Raw genomic sequence first — 21,310 nt, forward strand, 5'->3', positions numbered from 1 at the left:
TGTTAATGCAAAAAGATTCCCTGGGCGAAAAAATTGCTCATAATTACCAGAGAGATGGGGAAACTGCATTAGAATAAATAAACCTGAAATTACTGTAATTATGTTGTGTTTGATGGGCCCGGCTTGTAATCAAGAAGAGAATACAGTGAAATGATGCTGACCCTCTTGGGTTTGCAGCTGTACGCGCACTTTGGGGTCTTTTTTTTGCAGAAAAGAGTCATTTTGATAATCATTAAGCTGTGTGTAACCTATTTCAGAAGTGTTTTAAAATGAGGTTCACATTTTTTGAACAAGGGAAAAAAATCCCAAAATTGCATTTTGCCATTACAGACTCATACATAAGGAAAGGTTGTGTTTTCTAAGTGACAATTGTTAAGACATAATATTCGAAATCAGTATTTAATCATTATAATGAGGTATTGTTTAAATATAACCACCTTTAGATTATTCATAGTTTAATTAATATACTCATTATGAAAATCTTTGAATCAGATATTTGATGAACTACTTGTCAGTAACAAGGTAGCATTAATTAGGCCTATATTGAGATTAACATTTTTTAAAAGTACAACCGCTTATAATTATAATAGAGCCTAACTAAAGACCGTTTTCGTTGAGCTAAAACTAATAATTTCTCTATTTGAACTGTTAGCAAGAGATTATTAAATTAGTATAAGCTAATATCTCAAAGTATTACAATCCGCTTGACCAAATAGATTCCGCCTGTAACTTGAGGGGTTGGGCCCTAGCTGTTATCTAGGGGACCTGAGTCAGATGCGGGACAGAAATCTTCGCACTAGCAAAGTCACATCTCCCAGGGGAAATTGAACCTAGGAAGACCCCCTACCCCACGCCGGAGTTGGGAAATTGGTTCCTTCCTCAGCTTTGAGGCCCATCTGACTGCCCACATCCCTGTCTTCGAGGTCTGATTTCTCCCATTAGCGCTGGTGCTTCTAGGTGCTGCGGAGAAAAGTCCTAATCTCAGGCCTGGAAGGGGCTTGGAGGTCCTCAGCATCATCCCCCACCCCCTACTTTCCCTGCTTCCATCATACCGCCTTCCCCCACTCGCAGCAGCCCCGCCACTTCCTCCTCCCCTTCACAAAGGGCGTCGGAAGAGCCTGGCGCATCTGATCTTTCACCAGCACCAATTGAAAAATGGGTGCTTGTCACAACACAGATCACTGCCTTCCGGGCTCTGCTCCCCACCGTGCGCCTGAAATGGCCCCCCAAAGGTGGAGGGCCAGCTCCCGCGGGCAGGAGCGCTGGAAGGAGAGTGCGGGAGAAGCAGGAATAGCGTTTGACAGCCCGTTTGGGCCCGCAGCTCTCTGGGACTGCCTCGGCTCGGCTGCGGGATCTGGGGTTGGGGTTGAGTTTGGGCTGGGACGCAGGGCCACGACAAGGGAACCAATCTGGTTCTAGTCCCCTGGAGCCCGTGTTCCTTTGGAGGGAACTAATCTGAGCAAATGCTTCCCTAGAGGCGCTCCCATAAGGGTCTGGCCTTGGGACTTTCGGACTGGGATGAGGTGGGAGTGGTGTGCTTGACTTTGGTCAGATTTTGGGGTTCCAAAGAGTCAGCCACCCTTTCCTTACCACCTCCATTCCTGTGAGGTGCAGAGAAAGACCCCGAATCATTAGACAGGAACCTGCCTTTCTCACTGTGGAGCTCCCAGGGTGGCTCCCTGGGACTGTGCCCTGTCCCCTGGAGCGCACTGATTGATAGAGGGGCAGTCTGACAGACGTGTCTTTCCGGCCCCTGCCTGGCGTCTGGCTGCGTCTTTTCCGCGATGGAATCCAGCGCCTCCGGGCATGCAAAAGCCGGGAGGCCAGATCCGGAGAAAGACTAGAGGCAAAGCAGTGTCTCTGCTTCCAGGCCTCTCAGCCTCCCAACCTCCCGGCCTCCCAAGAGCTGGCTGGGTGTGGAAAAAACTGAAATCGTCCTGGCTGGCTGACTTTGAACTCTGACTTCATCTCCTCTCAGCTGGTCTTCAACATCCTTTTGGTTCCTGAGCGTCAGCTCTGCCCTGATGCACCTGTTCCTGAGCCCCCTTCCCGGGGAACCCTCGCCAGGGATTCTCTCCTTACCCCTCCAATTCAGGTAGGAATTACACACCTTGGGGGTCCAGGGAGCAAGGCAAAAAGAAAAGGTCCAATGGGGCACCCCACAGGCCTCTGACGATATCCTGGTGTTTCTGGAGTACAGGGTCCCCATTCTATCACCGATAAGTTGATAAGTCACTGACCCTGTATGAACTATCTCCAGAGGTGGGAACCTGGCCTGGCCCCCTGGCATACCCTCACACAGCACAAGAGAGAGCAGTTCTTTCAAGAAATCATAATTTTACTGTCTCAAAGAAACTTTATAACTTATTTACAAAGTTTTTTTTCCCCAAGATACAAAGCAATAAGTTAACATTCTCAATATAAAACTAAACTTTGACATAGAGAACACAAAACACAGTTGATTTCAATTGATCACATTTTCCAAATTTCACAAGTAAAATGTCAAGATTCTCATTTCACAAAGCATGGGGTTTTACAGCCACACACAACAGAACGCAAAAAGGCTAAGCTTGTGCAACATGTTTACAGAACAATAATAATAATAATAATAATAATAACAATAATATGTACAGTAATTAGAGCCTGCACTGAAGATTGTGCGTTCAGGGTAGTGACTGGCATTACTCTGTGGTTGAGCCTCTAGGGATTGTTGTAAAGCTGATTTTGTCTTATTGTAAAGCCCACTGGAATTAGGGTGCTTGTTCTCGCCTGTTTTCTCTCTACTCCCCATTTGTCCTCGCTCCCTCTTTCTACCCAAGGAGGAAATCAGTGTTTTCCATCTTGTCCAGGCGAAGCAACCAAGAGTTCCTCCCCAGATGAGAAAATCGTGTTGACTTCATTTATCTTTCTTTTCTTTTAAAAAGTATTTATTAAATAATGTCGGACATGTAAAAAATGCAAATCGTTCGGCTCCAAACTCTCCATACCAGAGAAGTACAAAAGTTACTGTATAAATTAAAAATCACCACGTCCTCCTTATTCGTTTCTCCCCGTGCGTTTAAAGTAAACAGTGCGTTTGAACAGTGAGTTCCTTGCGCCCAGCAGAACCTCCAATTGGTAAACAGCCTCAGGCGAAGTCCATTTCTCAATAAATAAAACCCCCTCCCTTCAATGCCCCCAGATTCCCACACCAGCTACACAGATGGTCAGGCAGTGTCCCAGGATCCGGAGATGGTCAGCCGGGCAGGACCCGGGTCTCTCAGACCTGGTGGTTTTTCGCAGCGGCCGCAGAATGAGGACAGCGGACGGATGAGGACCTTGACTTTATCAGGGCACAGAGCAAAAGGAGACAGGAGACTGACAGGACAGAAAAGAGCTTTTGCTTTTTCTACATTTTGTTTTTGTTTTGTTTTTTTCCTGATAGTCCCACAAAGCTGAAGGTCGGTGGGTCGGGTGAAGCGGGTTTATCTTGCTACTTGGCCTGTCTCAGGTGGCAGTGCCTTCCCTCCGAGGCCACTCTCTGCTGCTACTGCTCGGCCCAGGCCAGGGTTCAGGCCAGAGCGCGGGCGCCGGGAAGTTGCTGGGCCGGACCTCGCGGGGCTCTGAGGAGATGGAGCTCGTCCTGCCTCCACTGTTCCTTCTTCTTCCCTCTGGGTCCTTCTTTTCCGGACAGGGTGGATGGACCTGGAGGCGGGAGGGGCCTGGGCCGGGGAGACAAGGAGGCGGGCGGGCAACCTCACATAAGTTGGGGTTGCTGCATAGCTTCTTGGTGCGCTGAAGGGTACCACGATGTGTAGCTGGGGATATAGGAGCCCGCGTTTCCGCCTGAGCCCTTCCCGGATGAAGAGTTAGGGTTCCAGCCGGGCGGCACGGGTGGGGAGCCAGCAGACAGGGCCCGGCCGTTGGCCAACGCACTACCCTCTAGAGCCGCCCCACCCTGCTTCATCAGCTTCTTGAACTTGGATCGCTTGTTTTGGAACCAGATCTTGACCTGCAAGAGCGGACAACAACGTGACTCAGGCTGGGACCACTGAGCCTACCTAGGTCACAGGGAGGAAAAAAGGGACCGCAGAGCAGCAGAGAGAGGACCTCCCAACCCTGCGCCAGCTGGCAGCTCCCCGCCAGAGAAGCAGAGACATCCCTCCTTTCTCCCTTCCCCCATAAGAGCCAAAGCCTCGAAGGCCTAACCGCCCGCCGCCGTCAGCCCATTGGGGCAGCTCTCAGAGAGCCAGGGAGGAGTTGTGGTGAGGGGTGAACTGGGATCCAGGCCTTAGCCTGCCAGGGGCTCAGTCCGACCGTGGCTATCGCCTGCGGAAGATACAGCGCCTGCACAACACCAAGCCCGCAATTCCAATATCAACATCAATAAAAGAATCGAAAACCTAGGAAGGAGTGGAGGAAATTTATTTGCAAAGCGACCCAACTTTTCTATGCGACATCCTTTCTGCCCTTGAGTTGGGACGGACTAAGGAGGCCTCAAGGTTTTGTTGAACTTTTCTTTGGATTCAAAACCATTCTTTTCTTTGGATTCAAAACCTACGGTCTGTTTGCTTTCTCCAGCTCTGCTCCAAATCCCGTACCCGACGTTGAAAGCCCGCGCCCGCCGCCGTCAGAACCCTCACGGGCTCCCCGGAGTCTTAGAGAAAGCCGGGAAGGAAGGTCCCGTTTCTCCTCTAAGATCTGGGACTTGAGAGGTGAGAGGGCGGAGGAAAGGTTCTCCCCCCACCCCCAACCTGTGAGAAAGAGGAGGAGGGAGGCCGAGGCTTAGACCCAGGCCCCAAGTGATTAGTCACACAATTTAAAGGCAAGGGAGGGATTAAGCCCCGAGTCTATTGTTCCAGTTGTTTAGGCACGTGTGACCTCAGAGTTCCCAAACAAAACGTCTAGGGAAATCCTTCCTGCGCCCTAATCAGATTGTCGGGGGACAGAAGGCCGGGCTGCAGGCAGCTCGGGATACCGAGAGCAGCGACAGAGCTAGGGCAGAGGATGAGGGAGGAAGGAGACACGCTGAGAGCCAGGGGTGAACACAAACACACACACACACAGTGACACCCCGACCGTGAGGCACAGCGAACAAGAAATGAAGACCCGGGCGCAGGCCGGCCGCGGAAAGCCTGCGTGGCGGAACGGAGCGGCAGCGGCGAGGTACCTGAGTCTGTGTGAGTCCCAAAGAGGCCGCGAGCTCCGCCCTCTCCGGCAGAGCTAGGTACTGAGTTTGCTGGAACCTCCGGTTCAAAGCCTGCAACTGCAAACTGGAATAAATCGTCCTGGGTTTACGGATCTTTTTTCCCTTGCCATTGAAGCGCACTTCACCGCCTTCCACCACCGTGCTCTTCTCCGAGTCCGCCCCTGGAGGGACAGCAGAAGCAGGGCCCGTTGTTAATACGAGGGGCCGCCTTTAGTGCGAACAGCCAAGAGCCAGTGGCTACCGAAGGGTGGCGGAGGCAGGACCAGGGAGAGAACGTTCAAGAAACTCTGAAAGCCAGGGAAGGGTCCCCCAAAATCCGAGGGCCTGTCCCGGGCCGCTGCAGGCGGGATAGAGCCGTTCCCAGAAGCGCAGCCCCTGCCTTTGCAGGGAAAGTTTGCTATTTTTGCAGGCGGTAGTTGAGGTTTAATTACCCTTAATTGCATACATTGTTTATAGCACTACGCAATAAATAATTACCGAGACTAATACGTGCACATGTGGGTTTCTGTTTTCCAGCGGGGCATTGTGTGCTCTGCACACCGAGCCGCCCAGAGGCCCAGCCAGTGCCAGGAGACGCTCTGGGATTTATCCTTTGCTGGATAGTTGCAAATTGAGTGAATTTTTAAAAAAATTTATTTGCTGTGACAAGGATCTATAGATTGATATTCGAAACCTCCACTGCTCCCGCGCCCTCCCCACCCCCACTCCACCTCGTTCTCCTCTCTTCTCTTTCTCTCTCCTCTCTTCTCTCTCTCCCTCTCCTCTTCTTCCCCGCTCCTTCTTTCCCTCTCTCCCTTGTACCTCCTCCTCTCCCTCTCCCTGGCAAGCGCACGTACCTGGGTCCTCCAGGCGGCTCTGGGCGAGGCTGGCGCTGCCCGGGTAGGACTGCACCGAACTGATGTAGGGGCTGGAAGCGTGGCTGCTGACCGAGTTGACGTAGGGGTAGCCCAGCGGTCGGGAGAAGGACGAGGCTGAGCTGTAGGCGCCGTCGGGCTGCGAATGGCCCGCCGAGTGTAAACAGTGCATGGAGTAGTGCCCGTGGGACATGGGAGAAGGAGACATTTGCTGGTTGGGCGGCCCAAACTCCATAAACACCGCCTTGCCCGACACGGGGCTGTTGAGACTTTCTGGCATGGTGGTCATGGTCATCTCTTCTCGCGGGGTCTGGGTGTGGGACTTTCTCTCCTCTGCTTCCCTTTTGGGGGTCTCTATGTTTCTCAGGACAGGAAGGAACCCAATTTAAGCAGAACAGGGGTTTTCACTTTCCATTCATAAGAAAATGGAGTTTGTCTCTTTGAAAAGTCTAAGCATGATGCTGCTGAGCTCCCCAAACTCGGTTCAAAGCTTTGACTCAGCCAAGGTCATAAATATTCATGAGCTGGCGGAGCTGATTGGTCCGCTGTCTTGCATAATCACTGGGGATTGGTCTGAGGCGCTCGGGCTCCGCTGGACTAGAGCGGGCGAGGCGGCCCGGCCTCGGGAGAGACGCATCCACACTTCCCTGCCGGGGCTGCTCTGCAACAGAGCGCGCCGGGCAGGAAGCACAATGGGCTGCGGCGTCTGCGCCGGGACCGCTGCGGCCCGCGGCTCAGCGGCCTCCCGCCTCCCTCGCGCGCCTTCCTCCCCGGGAACCAACCAGCGGCTCGGCGCCGCCGCCCCCTGCCACTGTCCCCACCCTTCAGCGGTCCCTAACGCCGGACACCCTGTACCGCTTCTCGTCGCTGCCACTCAGTCCGGCGCAGAGCTAGGGCTGCTCGGGAGGAGCCTGACCTCTGCCTCTGGAGCGCGGAGTCGTGCACTGGGGGGCGCCCGAGGCGGCCAACAGACAGAGGTCCTCCCAAGAGCCTTGTGCCTAGCGCGGCGCCCATTCGGCCGCGCCTCCCCGGCCCGGTTACGCTCTGCCACATCCCTGGAGTCGGGGCTTAGGGGCCCTCCCTGCGAACTCACTCACTCGGCCGCTGCGCCGCCGCCGCCGTCGCTCCCTGGGGCCCGCTCGCATTGCTCCAGGCCCAGCTGGCCACTCCAGCTCGAGGCTGCACGGTCTGATTAAAGCAGTGCGCGTGGAGAGCCAGGAACCCGCGCTTCTCCTCCCAAGAAAGGCGACTGCGCCGCCCCCTCCCCCAACACACACATCCTCTTTCCCTCCCAGCCTTCCTCCTCCTCCCCCTCCCTTCTCCACTCCCTTGCGCGGAGAGCCCAGGGCTCACTCGCCCCGAGAGCGCGGCTCAGCGTGGAGCCCAGGGGGCCTAGGGGCTCAGATCTGCTGAAGCCGCGGACGCCAGGTGGTCGTTTTCCGGCCTCCTGAGGTCTAGCGAGACTTCCAGAGTTTAGGAGTCCCTGGGGGACACCGAAACCCGCAGCAAACCCAGGCCAGTAGTAGGCTCCCCTATCTATGTGTAGACCTCTCGCTTTGCCACCTAGTATCTTCCTCACCTCCAGTGGCCAAAGCGCGCGCCACCGGGCCTAGGGGGCAGGGCTAGTGGAGGCAAGAGCTGCAGCTGCTCCGTTTTCTGAGGTGCTAGGTACGAAAAAGTGCACAAAAGCCCCAACCCATCGCCACTACTACCAATACGGCCCACCCCCTCGCGGTGTGGCGCACACCACCCTGGCTGTAAGTGGATGTTGGTTCCCCAACCCGCCAGCCCCACGGTGAATCCCAATTTACTTTGTTAGGTAATTAGAAAGTGTTGATAATTATTTCTTTCATAATTTAGCGGTGTGACGGGAACGGGAAAATGATCTTGTGAAAGTTCACACGTGCAGATGTATTAGTTACTGATTCATTTGATTAAATGGTAGTCTCAAGTGCTCAGATCCGCAGCTGAAGGCGCCCCATTAGCATAACACTGATGTTTAATTTTCATACGCATAATTAGCCATATATTTAACACTAATAGCAACATGAAGCCTTTCAGCGTTAAACAGCTCGGGATTTGATCTGGCCTGAGCTGAACCTTCATCGCTGCACCTTCCCCTGTCTGGAGTGTGCAATGATCACAGGACAAACCTCTGTAATCAAGCGCATTTTGGCAGAGGGAACACCAATAAAAATGAACATTCAAAACAAATTACATCGGTGCTGTCGTTATAGATGTTAGTAGAGGGGGTTTCTCTTTTTTTTAACTTCTGTACCAGCTGCTGCTGCCCGCAGAATTCCTCTTCTTTGGTTTAAGGGCACAATGCTGGGGGCAGAAATATTTCAGGCAGCGTGGTTGGAGCAAAGAGAAAAACAAAAGAAAAAAAAAAAAACCCAATAGGCCAAACCAATAACGGGTTTGCCAACGTTTAAAAGATTTTTTTTTTCTTAGTCACCGAACCACACGGTGAGGCTTTGTAGCAACAGCCAGCTAATGATTCCGCCACCAGGCAACTCCTGGAGCCGCTCGGCTCTTTCTGATTTCTGTGTCGCACTTGTGGTTTTAATTGCTCCTTACTAGTGCCTGTTTTAGGGTGCGGAGTGCCATGCCGTGTGCCCAGCACAGTCGCTTGGATACTGCCCGGGCCCCGGGTCTCTTGCGCGTGCCCTGAGGGCCTTGCCCACGTAAGTGATCGCCGCGGCGGGCGCGGGGTCTGGGTTGGGACCGGGGAAAGTGGAATTGGTAATTCCGGGAGCTCAGGGCAAGGCGTGAGGAAACCCGACGGCCGGGCCGCCTAGGGAGAGTGTATTCCAGAGACTTGCAAGGTGGGGGTAAGGGGAGAGACGGCCACACATCGCGACAGTCTCTTGGGTGCTCTGTGTCCACAGCTGGAGAGGGATCAAAGACTTTTGCGGCAGCACAGGGGACCTGGTTGCCTTCTTGGAACAAAAGTCCGGCATGCGCCCCTCGGGATACTGTTTCAGAGCCTTGTTTAATTTAGAAGCGGATTGTGTGTGAGCAAGAGATGGCTACACTCCGGAATTATTTCTTAGCCCAGAAAAGCAGGTCTAGGGAGGAGCACTAAGCAGGGGCCCTCTCATGCCGAGCCGCTGGCAGTAGCTGGTTTCTCAACGTGGGATCTTAGCCGCACTTTGTGAGCCTGGAGTGGATCCCTCCCACCCTCTAGTGCTAAGGTGACACCTGTTCTGAATGCCGGTTTGCTTAAATTGTTGCCTGCCCTCACTCTGAGAGAAAACAAAACCCTCCCATTTGTCCTGAGGGTTGCAGATTTCTCATGGAACCTACTGGAGTCACCTCAGAACCAGGAGGTCCTGGTGGTGTTAGCCACAGCCACTCTTGGCTGGAATCCCAGTGGCTCTGGGTGAGGCTTTGGGCCAGTTCAGCTGCAAGAGGGACAGGAAGGCGTGGACGAGGTATTTTTAAATCTACTTCCTAATCTCAACTTCAAAGCATGTTAAAAGGGAGTTCTTTAGGGAGCTGCTGAGTGTTGCTACACACATATACACACACATATATATACACACACATTTTAGGTTAGTCCCTTTAATAAATGGAATTATAAACTTGTCCCATAAATACCTCCACCTCAAAATAATTGCTGCACAAGCAGCGTGTTACCTCAGTGGTTGGTAAAGTCCTGTGGTCCTAATAAAAGTATCCTTGGGGAACCTCGGAGTTAACTGCTTTGCAGATAAGATACAATACTAATGGTTGCAATCTGATTGCCTTAGGAGAAAACTGAAGTCATTCTCCAGCAAACATCTCCCAAGGCCAGCTGAACCCGCTTGCTCTTTAGGGAATTCAGATCTTTGGGGGGTGGGGGGTGGGCGGTAGCGTCAGCCTGTGGGCCTCTGCTTGGCCAACTTCCGACCACATACAAAGTTTTTCTATGGACTTTGTAAATCGTCAACCACTCCCTGGTCTTTTCCAGTTCTCAGACTCACTAGAATCAGAAACACCTCTATCCAAAAATCTACAACCCTGGACACAAAGAAGCCGAGTTGGAGGGGTTGGGGGACGACGGGGAGAACCCTGTGTTAGGTAAAAGCTGGAACTCATCACTTTTCCGAGACGGCTGGTCCTCAGTTTCCCACATTATGAGTGTTACAAAGATGAGCTGGCTCTTAGTCCTGGCCGAGGACACCACCTGTCCTGGCAACTACAGTTGCCATTTCCTTGCCGCTTCCGAAAGCCCAAGCTATTTTTAAGGGATGTCAGCTTTGCAAAACCCGCTTCAGTAGAAACCAGAGTTAGCACAACCATTAACTGCTTGAAAACCCTCATTGGACTTGTTCCTAAAATCACAACCGGAGGCAGACGGCTTCCTTCGTGGACTGCCAGAGGCCCGGCCCCTCCCTACCCTTGAGCTCAGGTGCGGAACTGGTACTGGAGAGCAAGCGCAAGGGAAAGGAGGGTGCTCCGGGCAGGAATGGCCCTTGGCTTACACAGCGTGGGCCCTTGGATTCCTGCTCCTGAAGCGGGATGGAGCTGCCGGCCGAACTGGAGTTCAACTCGCAAGCTTCAGTCCCGGCCAAGTAGGCCCTTGCTCTCAAATGCGCCGGTATCTCCTCTCTTTGGGACCCTCTCAGTTTCCAGAACAGCTGACCTTTGCGGCTCCTGGAGCGTGCGAGCGCAGGTCCCGATGCAAAGAAGGCCAGTGTGGGGAGGGGTCATTTTAGAGACCAGACCGCCCACTAACCAGTCACTGTACACAACTGGGCGAGTGGGGCCCAAGCTCGAATTCCTAGTGCAGCAAATGGTCTAGCGTGCGTGCGTGTGGGATGGTTGCGGGGAGGGCCTCAAACTTCACCTCTGGGAAGGCCTTGGAGGGCTGGATGTGGGCAGGGGAGGAAGAGCCGCAGTGGTCCAGGAAAGTGGCGTTCCTGGATTGACAGAAAACCGAAGAATGGCCAGGCCCAGAGTCCACTGCCAAGGACATGTTTGTAATCAATGCCTCTGTTCGCAGGCTAATCTTTCATCGCAAAGCCGCGATGGAGGGGAAAGATACGGAAGGGCTGGAGTTGGGGACTGGCTTCTGCGAGCATCCTTGGGGCCGGCCAATGTGGGATACACAAGAGGGAAAAACGGATTTTAAAAAGTCCCAGTCAACAGGTTGGGGTTTTTCGGCAGACGTGCAAAATTCAGACACAAAGATCATTGTAACTGCCAGAGAGGTAAGGACCTCAGACACAATGGATTTAAGAGGTTTTTTACTGGAACAGTCAGGACAAGGGAAAGAGAAAACCGTGCTTCTCTTGGAATCTCTCGTCTTCCAAACGAAGGGGTTTCCTCCAGTCCCCTCTAGATGCGTTGACCGCGCTGGGAAACCGAGTCCAGGGCCAGGATTTGTTTTTCCATAGCCGCGCGACCCCGGCAGGCCTTCAGAGCCGAGTTCCCAGTTGCCCTCCAGTGCCCCCCGGGTTTTTCCAAGATACTATTAGGTGCCACGTAGGTTACCGCATGACCGGTCATTCCCCTGTTTCTTCTAAAAGTTCTCCAGCCAGATTTCAGCAATTTATTTAAAAAGGCACCTGGTCACCGCGACCTTCGAGCGGCTTCTCAGGCCTCATGGGGCAGTTTGGTCAGGATCTGCGCGCCCCTCGACGTGATGAGAACCGTGTGCTCGAACTGGGCCGACCTGTAACACAGCACCCAGCCATCAGAACGCGCGCACTCAAGCTCCGGCCTGGCGGCAAGAGCGCCGTCGGACCAATCTTCCCTTCCCATACAATTTAAAAGCAACGGGGCAGAAAGCACCTTTGATTGTCTAGGGAGACTACAGTCCATGCATCCTCCAGGACTTTAAATTCAGGGGATCCCTCCGTGATGATTGGCTCTGTAAGAGGAAAAATATTTACTGCAGTGACCTCATCAGATTCTTGTTAAACATTGTTTCGGGCTGATTATTAAAAAAGAGAAGTTTCTCCTCCCTCCCCTCAAGTGCTTCCCCCACAGGCTCATGTTGTCATCTTGCAAGGGTTGATAATTGATGTTGCTTACATAGTATACTACAAACTAAACAGTAGGAAGAGGAAACACTATGCCATTCAAAATGTATGAAGTTGCCTAGTTCGTAATTTTTTAGAGAAAGAAGGGCATTTTAATCAAGGCTTAATTAGGACCCCGTGGATAATAACCACCCAAACACCAGTCCCTCTTATAAATACGAATTTTTTAAAAAAATTTCAATTTTAAAACCATGCTCAAAATATTCATTCATCAGCAAATAACAAATTTCTTATTTCACTCTAATTGCTTCTCTATTAAGTCCCACAGTCAGAAATATGATGTCTTTACGGCCCTAGGTGACTGGAATTTGGTGGTGGTACCAATCACAGGATCAGCCAGGAACAGGTCACCAGAGAGCACATGCCATTTGCTGACAGGGAGCAAGGGACATAATAGCGCCTAGTTACTGGGTGTTAATGAAAAAACAAAACAAAACAAAAAACCCAATACCACATTATGCTGGTAACAGGATTAGAGGTTGGATGGCTGCCTTCTCCTAAATGTGTCGGTAAGTATCTGATTTAGGAAGATGGGGCTTGAGGATATTATTTAATCAGATTTCCAGTGCGTCTGAATTATTTCATTACGCTGATTGGCTTTATTAGTCCTTCACCGGACTGCCGGGCCTAGGCCAGTGGCAGCAGCTTCCACCAGGAGCTATGCACTTGGAAGGGGAGTTCCATTTACCTATAGTGAATGCCATGCCCTCCTCCATGGGTAGATCATTGTCATTTGCTGTAAAACAAAAAACATTGGGGGGTGGGGGGGTGAGAATACGAAATGGGGAGGACAGAAAAAAACAGATTACAGGGGTCAGGCCCCTTGAAAAAACTTGGTCGTTTTATTTCTCTTCTTTTAGAGAAGAAAGGGTGGAGATTTCTGGAGTCCTGGATAGTGACCAGAAGTTAAACATGGGGCTACTTGGCCTGAGTCTTTGCATTATCTGTGCTCTGGGTCAAGACTCCCCTAGAAGAGTTTTCCAAGGCCTGGCAGGGGCAGACTGTGTGTTTCAGACACATGTCAGGCTTCCTCTCCCCCTCTCTCTATCCCCCAGGCTACTAGGTCTCCCAGCCTACTGGGTCCTGGGTCTTGCCTACACCCCTCCCTCAAAGAGAAAGAAGTACTGGGGAATGTTGCAAAGGAGGGCAGCCTCCTTTGGTGCAGGTTGTGGGGAGCAGGGGCCTGACTTCAAATAGTTTCACTCCAGACATTGGCACCAGGTAAGGCACAAGGCTGACAAGCTCTTTCTGCACTCTCACCTGAACCTCTTCTGAGCTGCCTAGGTGGGGGCTCTTTGGTCCAAAGAGGGTTCAGACCTGCTGGGTGTCCAGCGATCCTCCAGGGCATGAGTCCCAAAGAGTAGTCCTTCTATGGACCAATCAAGTCCATAGGGGCACAGGTCAAGGCCCCAGGACCAACTTTCCTTTGGTCCCTGTCCAGGTGTGAACCTGCCTTGAGGGTGGTCCACTGAGCTGCCTCCTACCTCAACCCAAATCCTCCCACCCCGGTGGGCCCACCCCTGTCTTCTCACTATAGGGTGCACACCCAGGCAGTGAAAAACAGGAGATTCTGGGGAAGGAAGACAAGGGTGGGCATAATCTAGAAATCTCTAAAGAGTACATGCTGCTAAATACATCAGCTGTCAATGCTGTGTAGGATGTAATGAAGTTTAACCACAACAGTCAGCAGCTAGAAAACGGGGTAGAAAAAGAAAAACAGAAAACAGTCATATGTGCATGCTGCTGGGACATTGATGCAGTGGCGTTTTGTTTTCAGTAACTCTTTCTAAACAAATATCCCTTGTGCCTTCCAGCCATACACCCTTCAGAAGACAGAAAGCAAAATAAACCTTATTTTGGGATTGAAACAGCTGGGCTCTAATCCAGTAACACAGTAATGTCCCGGTTAAAATTAAGCAGACTCCCCTCCCCTGCCCACCGCACACAAACACACACACAAACACAAGGTTGATAATGCAGACTCAAAGTCAGAGTAAGAGCTTCAGGGGCAAAGCTGCCACATCCTGATCTCTGATCAACAAACAGCTTCCAAATGAACTTTCTTACCATGATGCCAAATTTCTGGATGTCCATGAAAGTAAGATCCTATTCCATGTCCCACAAAATGTGGACAGACTTGCAAACCATTCTGATGAGTTATGTGGCTTTAAAAGTGACCAAAAAATATTTAATTAAATTAGGTAAGTTTTCAGGCATACTAAGATAAAACAAAGTCACGTTAAAATATTCTCTGAAAAAAGAAAAGTCAGTAATATTTAGAGTCAGATAATAACATTCATATATTTTCATTATGCTGTAACAATTTTAATTTTTGCTGTTACTTGCAACCACTCTCTTTGGATATATGAAGAAAGAAGGTACATATCTATCTAACACAGTCGTTTGAGTCATTTACCTTTGTATAGCATTCAAACAAAGCCACTTTCAGACAACAAATGAGTATGTATACACACATAGTGATTGCCATACAATATATGGTTAGGATATATGTGCATATAATGCAGGTCATAAAAACCTGCCTGGTTTTTTTGAGATTTCACAAAAAGACTATAAATTATTCCTGATTGGGGAACCAAAAATAAAACAAATTACAATATAGAAATATGACTTTCTATGGTTCCCTTTTTCTGCTCTATTTCAAAGCATTATGCATTTTACCAACAGGCACACTCACATGAAAAGCTCAATCTACTTTGTCAGTATTCTTGAAACACTCCAAAACTGTGAGATCATTTGAGAGTTCCATTCAAGACCTGCACCATTAACAAAATTCATAAAGAATGCTTTTTGATCACTGGGATGCTTAAGATAAGCTAGTATTGTGATTCCCAATTCTTAGTGCTTCATTAGTTACTTCATTACATGTATGTAATGAAGTACATTGCATGCACTACATTAGTTACAAGCAAATGTTTTACATTCCATCTGAAACCAAGCACACAGAATCCAACTCTAAAATCTTCATCTACAAGATTGAAAAGTAGTCCTTGAAATCAGCTGAACATGTTTATTTTGGGGAGCATCAGACAAACAAGAATATGTATACTATTAAGAATTTATATTTTCATGTGGACAAAGGGCACAATGCCCCTAACCCTAACAACAGACTGGGATTTACAGGACTACTATTTCAATTATTAACAGAACTAAGTTTCTAGATCTCAAACTAGAGTCTCAAACACTCTTAGTTTAACATGAACCCAAAGGCTTTCAGCCAGCATCTTTGTGGTCATTCATGTCTATATGTTTTTTTAAATAATTTTAACCATCCCCAGACTTGTAAGACAGCTTCACTTAGACCAGGATGTCACTATAACCAGCAGATGGGCAGCCTCTTATTCAGATTTAATTTTGATGTAACTGTTAGTGCAGAAATAGTTAAGCAATGCATATGTTGAGGACAGGAATGGCAAGTCAAGGTTTTTATCTCTTATGTTGTACTTTATGGTTATTTCTGTGGATCTTTGGTGGGCAAGTAATTCTATTTGGTGTTTCCCAAGGTGTTTTTATTTGTGCCACACAGTTTGTGAATAAAAACTGAGGATGAAGAGTGAATACAGGTGGAAGAAAGATGATTAAATAGGACATAATAATCTAGATTTTTTCATATGAGCAGTTTCTACCAAAACCTATAAATTATGTTACTTCAATCCCAACAAACCTCAATGATTCTAAGAACATTCAATATAAATTATTCTATTTTCTCTTCTTAAAAAAAAAAATCTAGGTTTTTTTGTTTTTTTTTTTTTAAGTATCCGGCTGATTGGCAGGCATCATGGCTACATCTTAAATGTGTGTTACAATGGCAATCTTCATTTTAATTTCCGATGAGAGGAGAGGAAGAAAGCCCACTCTGAAAAAACACTTGGGGTCCCTCCCCCCATCATACCTCTCGTTCCTCTGCATAAAAGAAGCTGTGCAATTACTAGGTGGCTAAAGATATCTGAGAGCATTCTCTTATAACAATTTACTCCCTGGGTCCTGCTGGAACTTCTGGCTCCAGGAGTATCATAGAATCTATGTGTCATGGATGCAAAGGTTAGAGGATTTCACAGCCAGGTGGAAAAAGGAAAAGAACAGGCCAAATTTCCCCCGGCTGCCTGCTTGAGTACATCTTAACGCCTGACTCCCAGGAGCTGAGTATACACTCCTGTTTGCTTTTCAGAGTATTTTCCTTTTGGATTGGTAGATGGTTTTTAGCACTTACTGGAACTAAGTCAGATAGAATCTCATTAATATTCTTAATTAGTGTTTAAAAGCATCCCCTTTCTATTATTTTGGAATAAATGGGGAGCACAAGATTATTTACCTCATTGTAGGGTTTAAATCCAAATTCACAGAGACAACCCAAGTGACCAGTAGTAGCAAATTTCACTCCTCTAATATGAAAGAAAGTACTGGTAACCCTAACTGTGGCATGGGAAGTTGGAGTGTGTCTGCACCCCTTGACTGGCATGCTGGGGAAAATGGAAACAGCAGGGCAGGCAGAAGCACCCAAGTACTCCCGAACACCAGTCACCACAGGCCATGACCCTTTTCTGTGCACAAGAGTTTTCTTGCCCTGAACATTTCACAGATAAAATCTGTCTTCGCTCTGCTGAAACCTACTGAAAAGAACTCTCCTGGTATTAGCTCTTCTGATTTTCTCTAACTAAAAATCCTTTAAGACAGTATGATATCTATTCATGAGCCCAAGCACACTGATGAGTTGAGGCATTTTTTATGGAATATTTGGAGAGGGAGAGGAGGATGTATAAAGGTTGTTTATGAACTTACTTTCCTATTATACTGTCTTATTACAATTGGCGTTGCAGTTCCAGTTTTTACATGAAAAAGATATCTCTTGCAAGGAATTTCATCTTGTGACCATTTTCTTCCGTTTAATTCCTTTTCATGAGGCAGTTATACTCAATTTAAATGTCATCTGGGTAAATTAAATTTTTTAATACTTTTCAACTACTTTTTTGACTAAAAATACATTCCCCAAGAGGGCAGAGGAGTACTATGTTTAAGTACATGCTCTTATAAAGAAATAAAAACGCACATGAAAATAGATTATTGCCAATTTTACATTAATCCTATAAACAGCACTAATCTCCAAATAGTCACATCTCTAATAAATGATCTCAAATGACACGCTATTTCATAAGTTATGAAATTTTTCTTTACTGTTTCTAGATATTTATTTTAGGCAGTACTTATGAATGAAGGAATGCACAAATCCAGGGATTCCTTCTAATGAAAAGGAATGTTTAAGTACAATTAGTAATATTTTGAAAGCCAACAACTGTTTTCCAAAAAAGTAGTACATTTTTTTTTGTTTCAAACCAGATCACAAATTACTGTATTTTTCTTACAATAGTGCTGAACTTTTATTTGAGGTTTTCTGTTTCTGAAAAGCAGACATGATGGATTGAAATAAAAGATAATTTATTGCAATGCTTACTTTCATGTGCAGAGAGAAGCAGTATAATTGTAATTTACAGTAGCTGTCAAGAAAAATCCATCACAGATGACATTAAAATGACTTATTTTGCCTGAGCCACTTATTGTTTAAATGTGTGTAATCTAATAGAAAGAGATTATTTTTTTAAAATCTGCTTCATATTGTTCCAAATTAATATCAAAACATATAGTTATGAATTAAACATTAAAAACCATTTATTGATACTTTCATCATGACATTTATAAGTTTAAATTATTTTTGATTGAACTGTCACATATTTATGATACATGAATCTACACATTCACAATATACTCATAGGTACAGATTGTATAATCTAGAGATAATTATAAAAATACAGATTTAGAAATATTTTAAAGCAAATGGAGGTACAGTGAGTCTAATAACACTATGACCTAAAGATTACTAGGCATTCCTCACACAGCAAAAGGGCCCAGAGAGAATTCTTTCCATTAAAACATTTTAGCTGATACTTCTTCAGAGACATTATCTTCTTTAGGTTTCAGAGGAGAATTCCAAAATTTCCTGTAAAGATCTCAAGGTTTTTGATAACATAATACTAATACAAGTTGTTTGTTCTTTTCCTAGTGTCTCAGTAGAGATAGGCTATGCAAAAGATGGTGAATATCTTAAAATAAACAAGACCGAGTTGAAAGATGTTTGTAAACCTTTGGTCTATAATGATTTCAAGTACTTTTGGCTTATAGGTAAATATGGTTTATTTACTTATTCCCCTAAGATTTTGCCAGAATAAGAAAAGGCAAGATAATAGGTGTCCACAAACACTGCTTTAACACATCAGAACAAACATTTGTTAGAATCGGGGCCAGTTTCCTTTCTAGTGGCAGACATAAACCATCTAAATAATGAAATGTATTAGGGTACAAGTAAAAAGTTCATTGTCTGTTATTTTCCACATAGTTTTTTTAAGTGCAGTTGTTGGGACTGATCTAGTTTTCAAAAAAGCTTGTACATGCAAATTCATACTCTGTGAAAACTGACCTTGTATCCAGATAGCTAAAATCCAATGTCACTTTCAATTCTACTCTTCTTCTTCTTCTTCTTTTTTTATGTAGCTAGAATTAATGTAGTGAATATGTAATGAAATGCATTATCCTGCATGGAGATTTATCAGATTTTCCAACTGAATGCTATGCTTTGCTAGTACTAGCTGGAGTTCACCTGCATGTTGGTGTGGCGTGTGGCTCTTTTTTGTAAAGAGTTAAGTCGTACACAAAAAAAGGGAACAAAGGTCAGCACCCAGCCGCCACTTGAATGTGAGATTTTCTTTTATTCCCCTTGATGTATACTAGGCTCTGTGTTATTAGTCTTAATGATGGAAAATTGTAGTGTTGATACAAATCTTTTTTTCAAAGTAGTAGGCGGGAGCTCCATTTGTTAGTAAGTTTTTTTTGTGACTAAAAGCCATGGACAGTACATTTATGTAGCAGTAAAAGGCCTAGATGCTCTTTCCATAGCAGAGCTAATTATTCCTACTGTGACCTTACTGATCTAGCCTGTTCCTAGTACATCTCATCTGCACGCCTGTTCCTCTGTGTAGATGGTGTCAGAGAATATGAAAAACCCTATAATGAAACCATTTTCATGATGGAGAAAGGCTACTGGAGTTGCACTTGCTACAAAGAGGCTCAATTATATGAGTAATTGTGATAATTTTCTACATTCATAGCCTTCAATGGGGAAAAAAGAATGAGAGCCACAAAGGAAAATTACTTTAACAAGAAAGTACAGAGAGTAAAAATGGAAGAAGAGACAAAAAGGGGAAAAAATAACCAGAAAAAAAGTTTAAAAAATAGATCTGGAGGGAGGAATAGCGAGACAGGGAGAACAACAGAAATGCTCAAAAGCCCATGTGCAGCTGTGTTGCACAATTAAATTGAATTTTTTTTTCTGCAGTTGATGAATGTGACTACTGCAAATGTGCCTCTGTAGTTAGCTATCATTTGTTGTTCCGTGACAGGAAAAGGATAATTACCTCTCAGAGAGAATCAAAGGCTGACATGCCCTTTAGACACAGCCATGAATGCAGAGCTCGATAGAATGCTTGAATAAGAATCTAGTGTTCTCTGCCCCCTTCTACTGAAGAATAAATTTTGTTAAAATGCAAGAGCACCACCAGTAAATTTGTTGAACCCTAGGTGTTCAAAAATATGAGGTGCATCTATCGACTCATCCCATTTGCAAAAATAAAACTGCATTTTGAATTCATTTCTATTATATTCATGGACAGTAAGATAGTGAGATATGCATTAAATTTCTTTTCCCAGTAGGGGTCTGATTCAACATTTCCTATGAAAGAACAGAGAGACACTATCCTTTTTTCCCAGGCTAGTTAGCCTATAATTTAAAACTGTCAAAAACACAATTTTGTTCAAAGTCTTCAATAAAAGCTTCTCAGATATAACCCAAAGAGATTTTACTAAAGTTTGATTCAGACACTGTTACAATATTTTTAAAGCCATAAATACATTTAACTGATATTTTACTGGCTTTTTTCTTAAAGTATTTGAAGGCTTACGAAGAAAAAAAGGCAGCATCTTTTCAAGGTGACTAAGCCTTCCATCCTTTAGACAAATGGGAAGTATTCAATGGTTCATATTAATGAGAACAGTACTTTAAACGATGCTGATGTGATCATCTTTAACAGAATGCATTACTTTAAAATGAAAACATATATTCGGCATGTCTACCTCAAAACAGTTACGGGGGAAAAAAAGACCTAAAAGTAGGCAACAGATTACAAAGAAAAGTCTTAAATTCAGAAAATACACATACACATACACTCAAAAGTAAGGATAGAATACTCTGTGAAAAATAAACAATGGTTTACAGGAAAAATGAACCAAACAAAAAAAGAACAGAAGATCACCCTTTCAGGCTATTTGTTAATCTGCCAATTTGAAAGGTAAGGCTTGCTTGAACTAACACTTTATTATCTTCATATCATAGGAATACATTTCACTTCATTCCTTTATAAAATTTAGTTTTTCTCCTGTCTTATTAAAAACCCCAGGGTTGAGATGCTCATCCCCTTCTTAGGTACTCCCTTCCACATTTGGTGTGATTTTGACTAAAGGGAAACTATAGACCAGTACATCAAGCTAAAACAAACGCAGCCATGTAAATATTGCTTGTTCTTCTATAAGTTTCTTTGCTGACCCTGGTATAATTCACTTTTATAAAACCTTTTTTTTTTTTTATCTTCCAACTCAGGGAACAATATTGCAGCCTGGCAGTTCATACTGATATCAGACTGAAATGATGGTTCTGAATCATAAAACATGTCATCAACTTTATACCAAGCCACCAATAACCTCTGTACCACTTGCCAACCCTCCCTTTACTTGTCAATGTAAGGCTTACCTGATTGTGTTTCCAATTACAGAGAAGGGAGCCCCTGCTCTGCAAGCTGCAATTGCTTCATCTCTACACCTCCTGGCAACCTCCACTAACTTTTTACCACATTCGTCCACATTGCCCACCAAAAATGTTTCAGAGGTGTCTCCATGGTAGCCATTGTAATAGACCTAAACATAAGCAGAAATTTAAAAATATGTCCTTGTTTAAAAATCTACTATCCTAAAGTATACATTGTATTCATTTATGTATTTAGTAGACTCATGTGTTTTACCCTTCCAGAATTATTCATTTGCCTATCAAAAAAAGAAGAAATAGATATATTAAAATTTGCAGAAACTTAAAAGATGAAGCCATGCAACTATATTGCAAA

The 21,310-nt window shown here is 46.1% G+C and overlaps 2 protein-coding genes and 1 long non-coding RNA gene across 4 annotated transcripts in view; 1 reads left to right on the top strand and 2 right to left on the bottom strand.

Annotated features, from left to right (window-relative positions):
* Positions 1–3,670, top strand: part of LOC108522261 (uncharacterized) — a 5,282-nt gene extending 1,612 nt beyond the window's left edge. Inside the window, exons 2-3 of the long non-coding RNA XR_001883418.1 lie at positions 1,871–2,095; positions 3,182–3,670. This is a non-coding gene — a long non-coding RNA (uncharacterized LOC108522261). The remainder of the gene's footprint in view (positions 1–1,870; positions 2,096–3,181) is intronic.
* On the bottom strand, positions 2,321–6,535 carry DLX1 (distal-less homeobox 1). Of its 2 annotated transcripts, XM_017862339.1 has the most exons (3): positions 6,025–6,535; positions 5,150–5,349; positions 2,321–3,991 (listed from the first exon to the last, which is right to left on the bottom strand). In XM_017862339.1, the coding sequence occupies exons 1-3, from the start codon at positions 6,335–6,337 to the stop codon at positions 3,737–3,739; spliced, it is 768 nt and encodes a 255-aa protein (XP_017717828.1). In that variant the 5' UTR covers positions 6,338–6,535; the 3' UTR covers positions 2,321–3,736. The 2 variants fall into 2 exon arrangements, with proteins under 2 accessions (XP_017717828.1, XP_017717829.1); XM_017862340.1 differs by lacking the exon at positions 5,150–5,349 and having other exon boundaries at positions 2,416–3,991; positions 6,025–6,406.
* A 3,058-nt stretch (positions 6,536–9,593) lies between these two features.
* The window catches only part of METAP1D (methionyl aminopeptidase type 1D, mitochondrial), a 96,598-nt gene continuing 84,881 nt past the window's right edge, over positions 9,594–21,310 (bottom strand). The window contains 5 exon segments of the mRNA XM_017862356.1: positions 9,594–11,704; positions 11,824–11,902; positions 12,763–12,810; positions 14,142–14,239; positions 20,944–21,107. Of these exon segments, the coding sequence (XP_017717845.1) occupies positions 11,626–11,704; positions 11,824–11,902; positions 12,763–12,810; positions 14,142–14,239; positions 20,944–21,107 (468 nt within the window). The 3' untranslated portion in view covers positions 9,594–11,625.

Source organism: Rhinopithecus bieti, unplaced genomic scaffold (assembly GCF_001698545.2).
Source record: "Rhinopithecus bieti isolate Rb0 unplaced genomic scaffold, ASM169854v2 scaffold_63316, whole genome shotgun sequence".
NCBI classification, from domain to species: Eukaryota; Metazoa; Chordata; class Mammalia; order Primates; family Cercopithecidae; genus Rhinopithecus; species Rhinopithecus bieti.

Excerpts from the sequence above, each read along its gene's own strand:
- DLX1 (XM_017862339.1), bottom strand. The coding sequence starts at position 6,337 with ATGACCATGACCACCATGCCAGAAAGTCTCAACAGCCCCGTGTCGGGC. Across the intron at positions 5,350-6,024 it reads GAGCCGCCTGGAGGACCCAG|GGGCGGACTCGGAGAAGAGC; the intron begins GTACGTGCGCTT and ends CTGTCCCTCCAG. Across the intron at positions 3,992-5,149 it reads TGGGACTCACACAGACTCAG|GTCAAGATCTGGTTCCAAAA; the intron begins GTACCTCGCCGC and ends CCGCTCTTGCAG.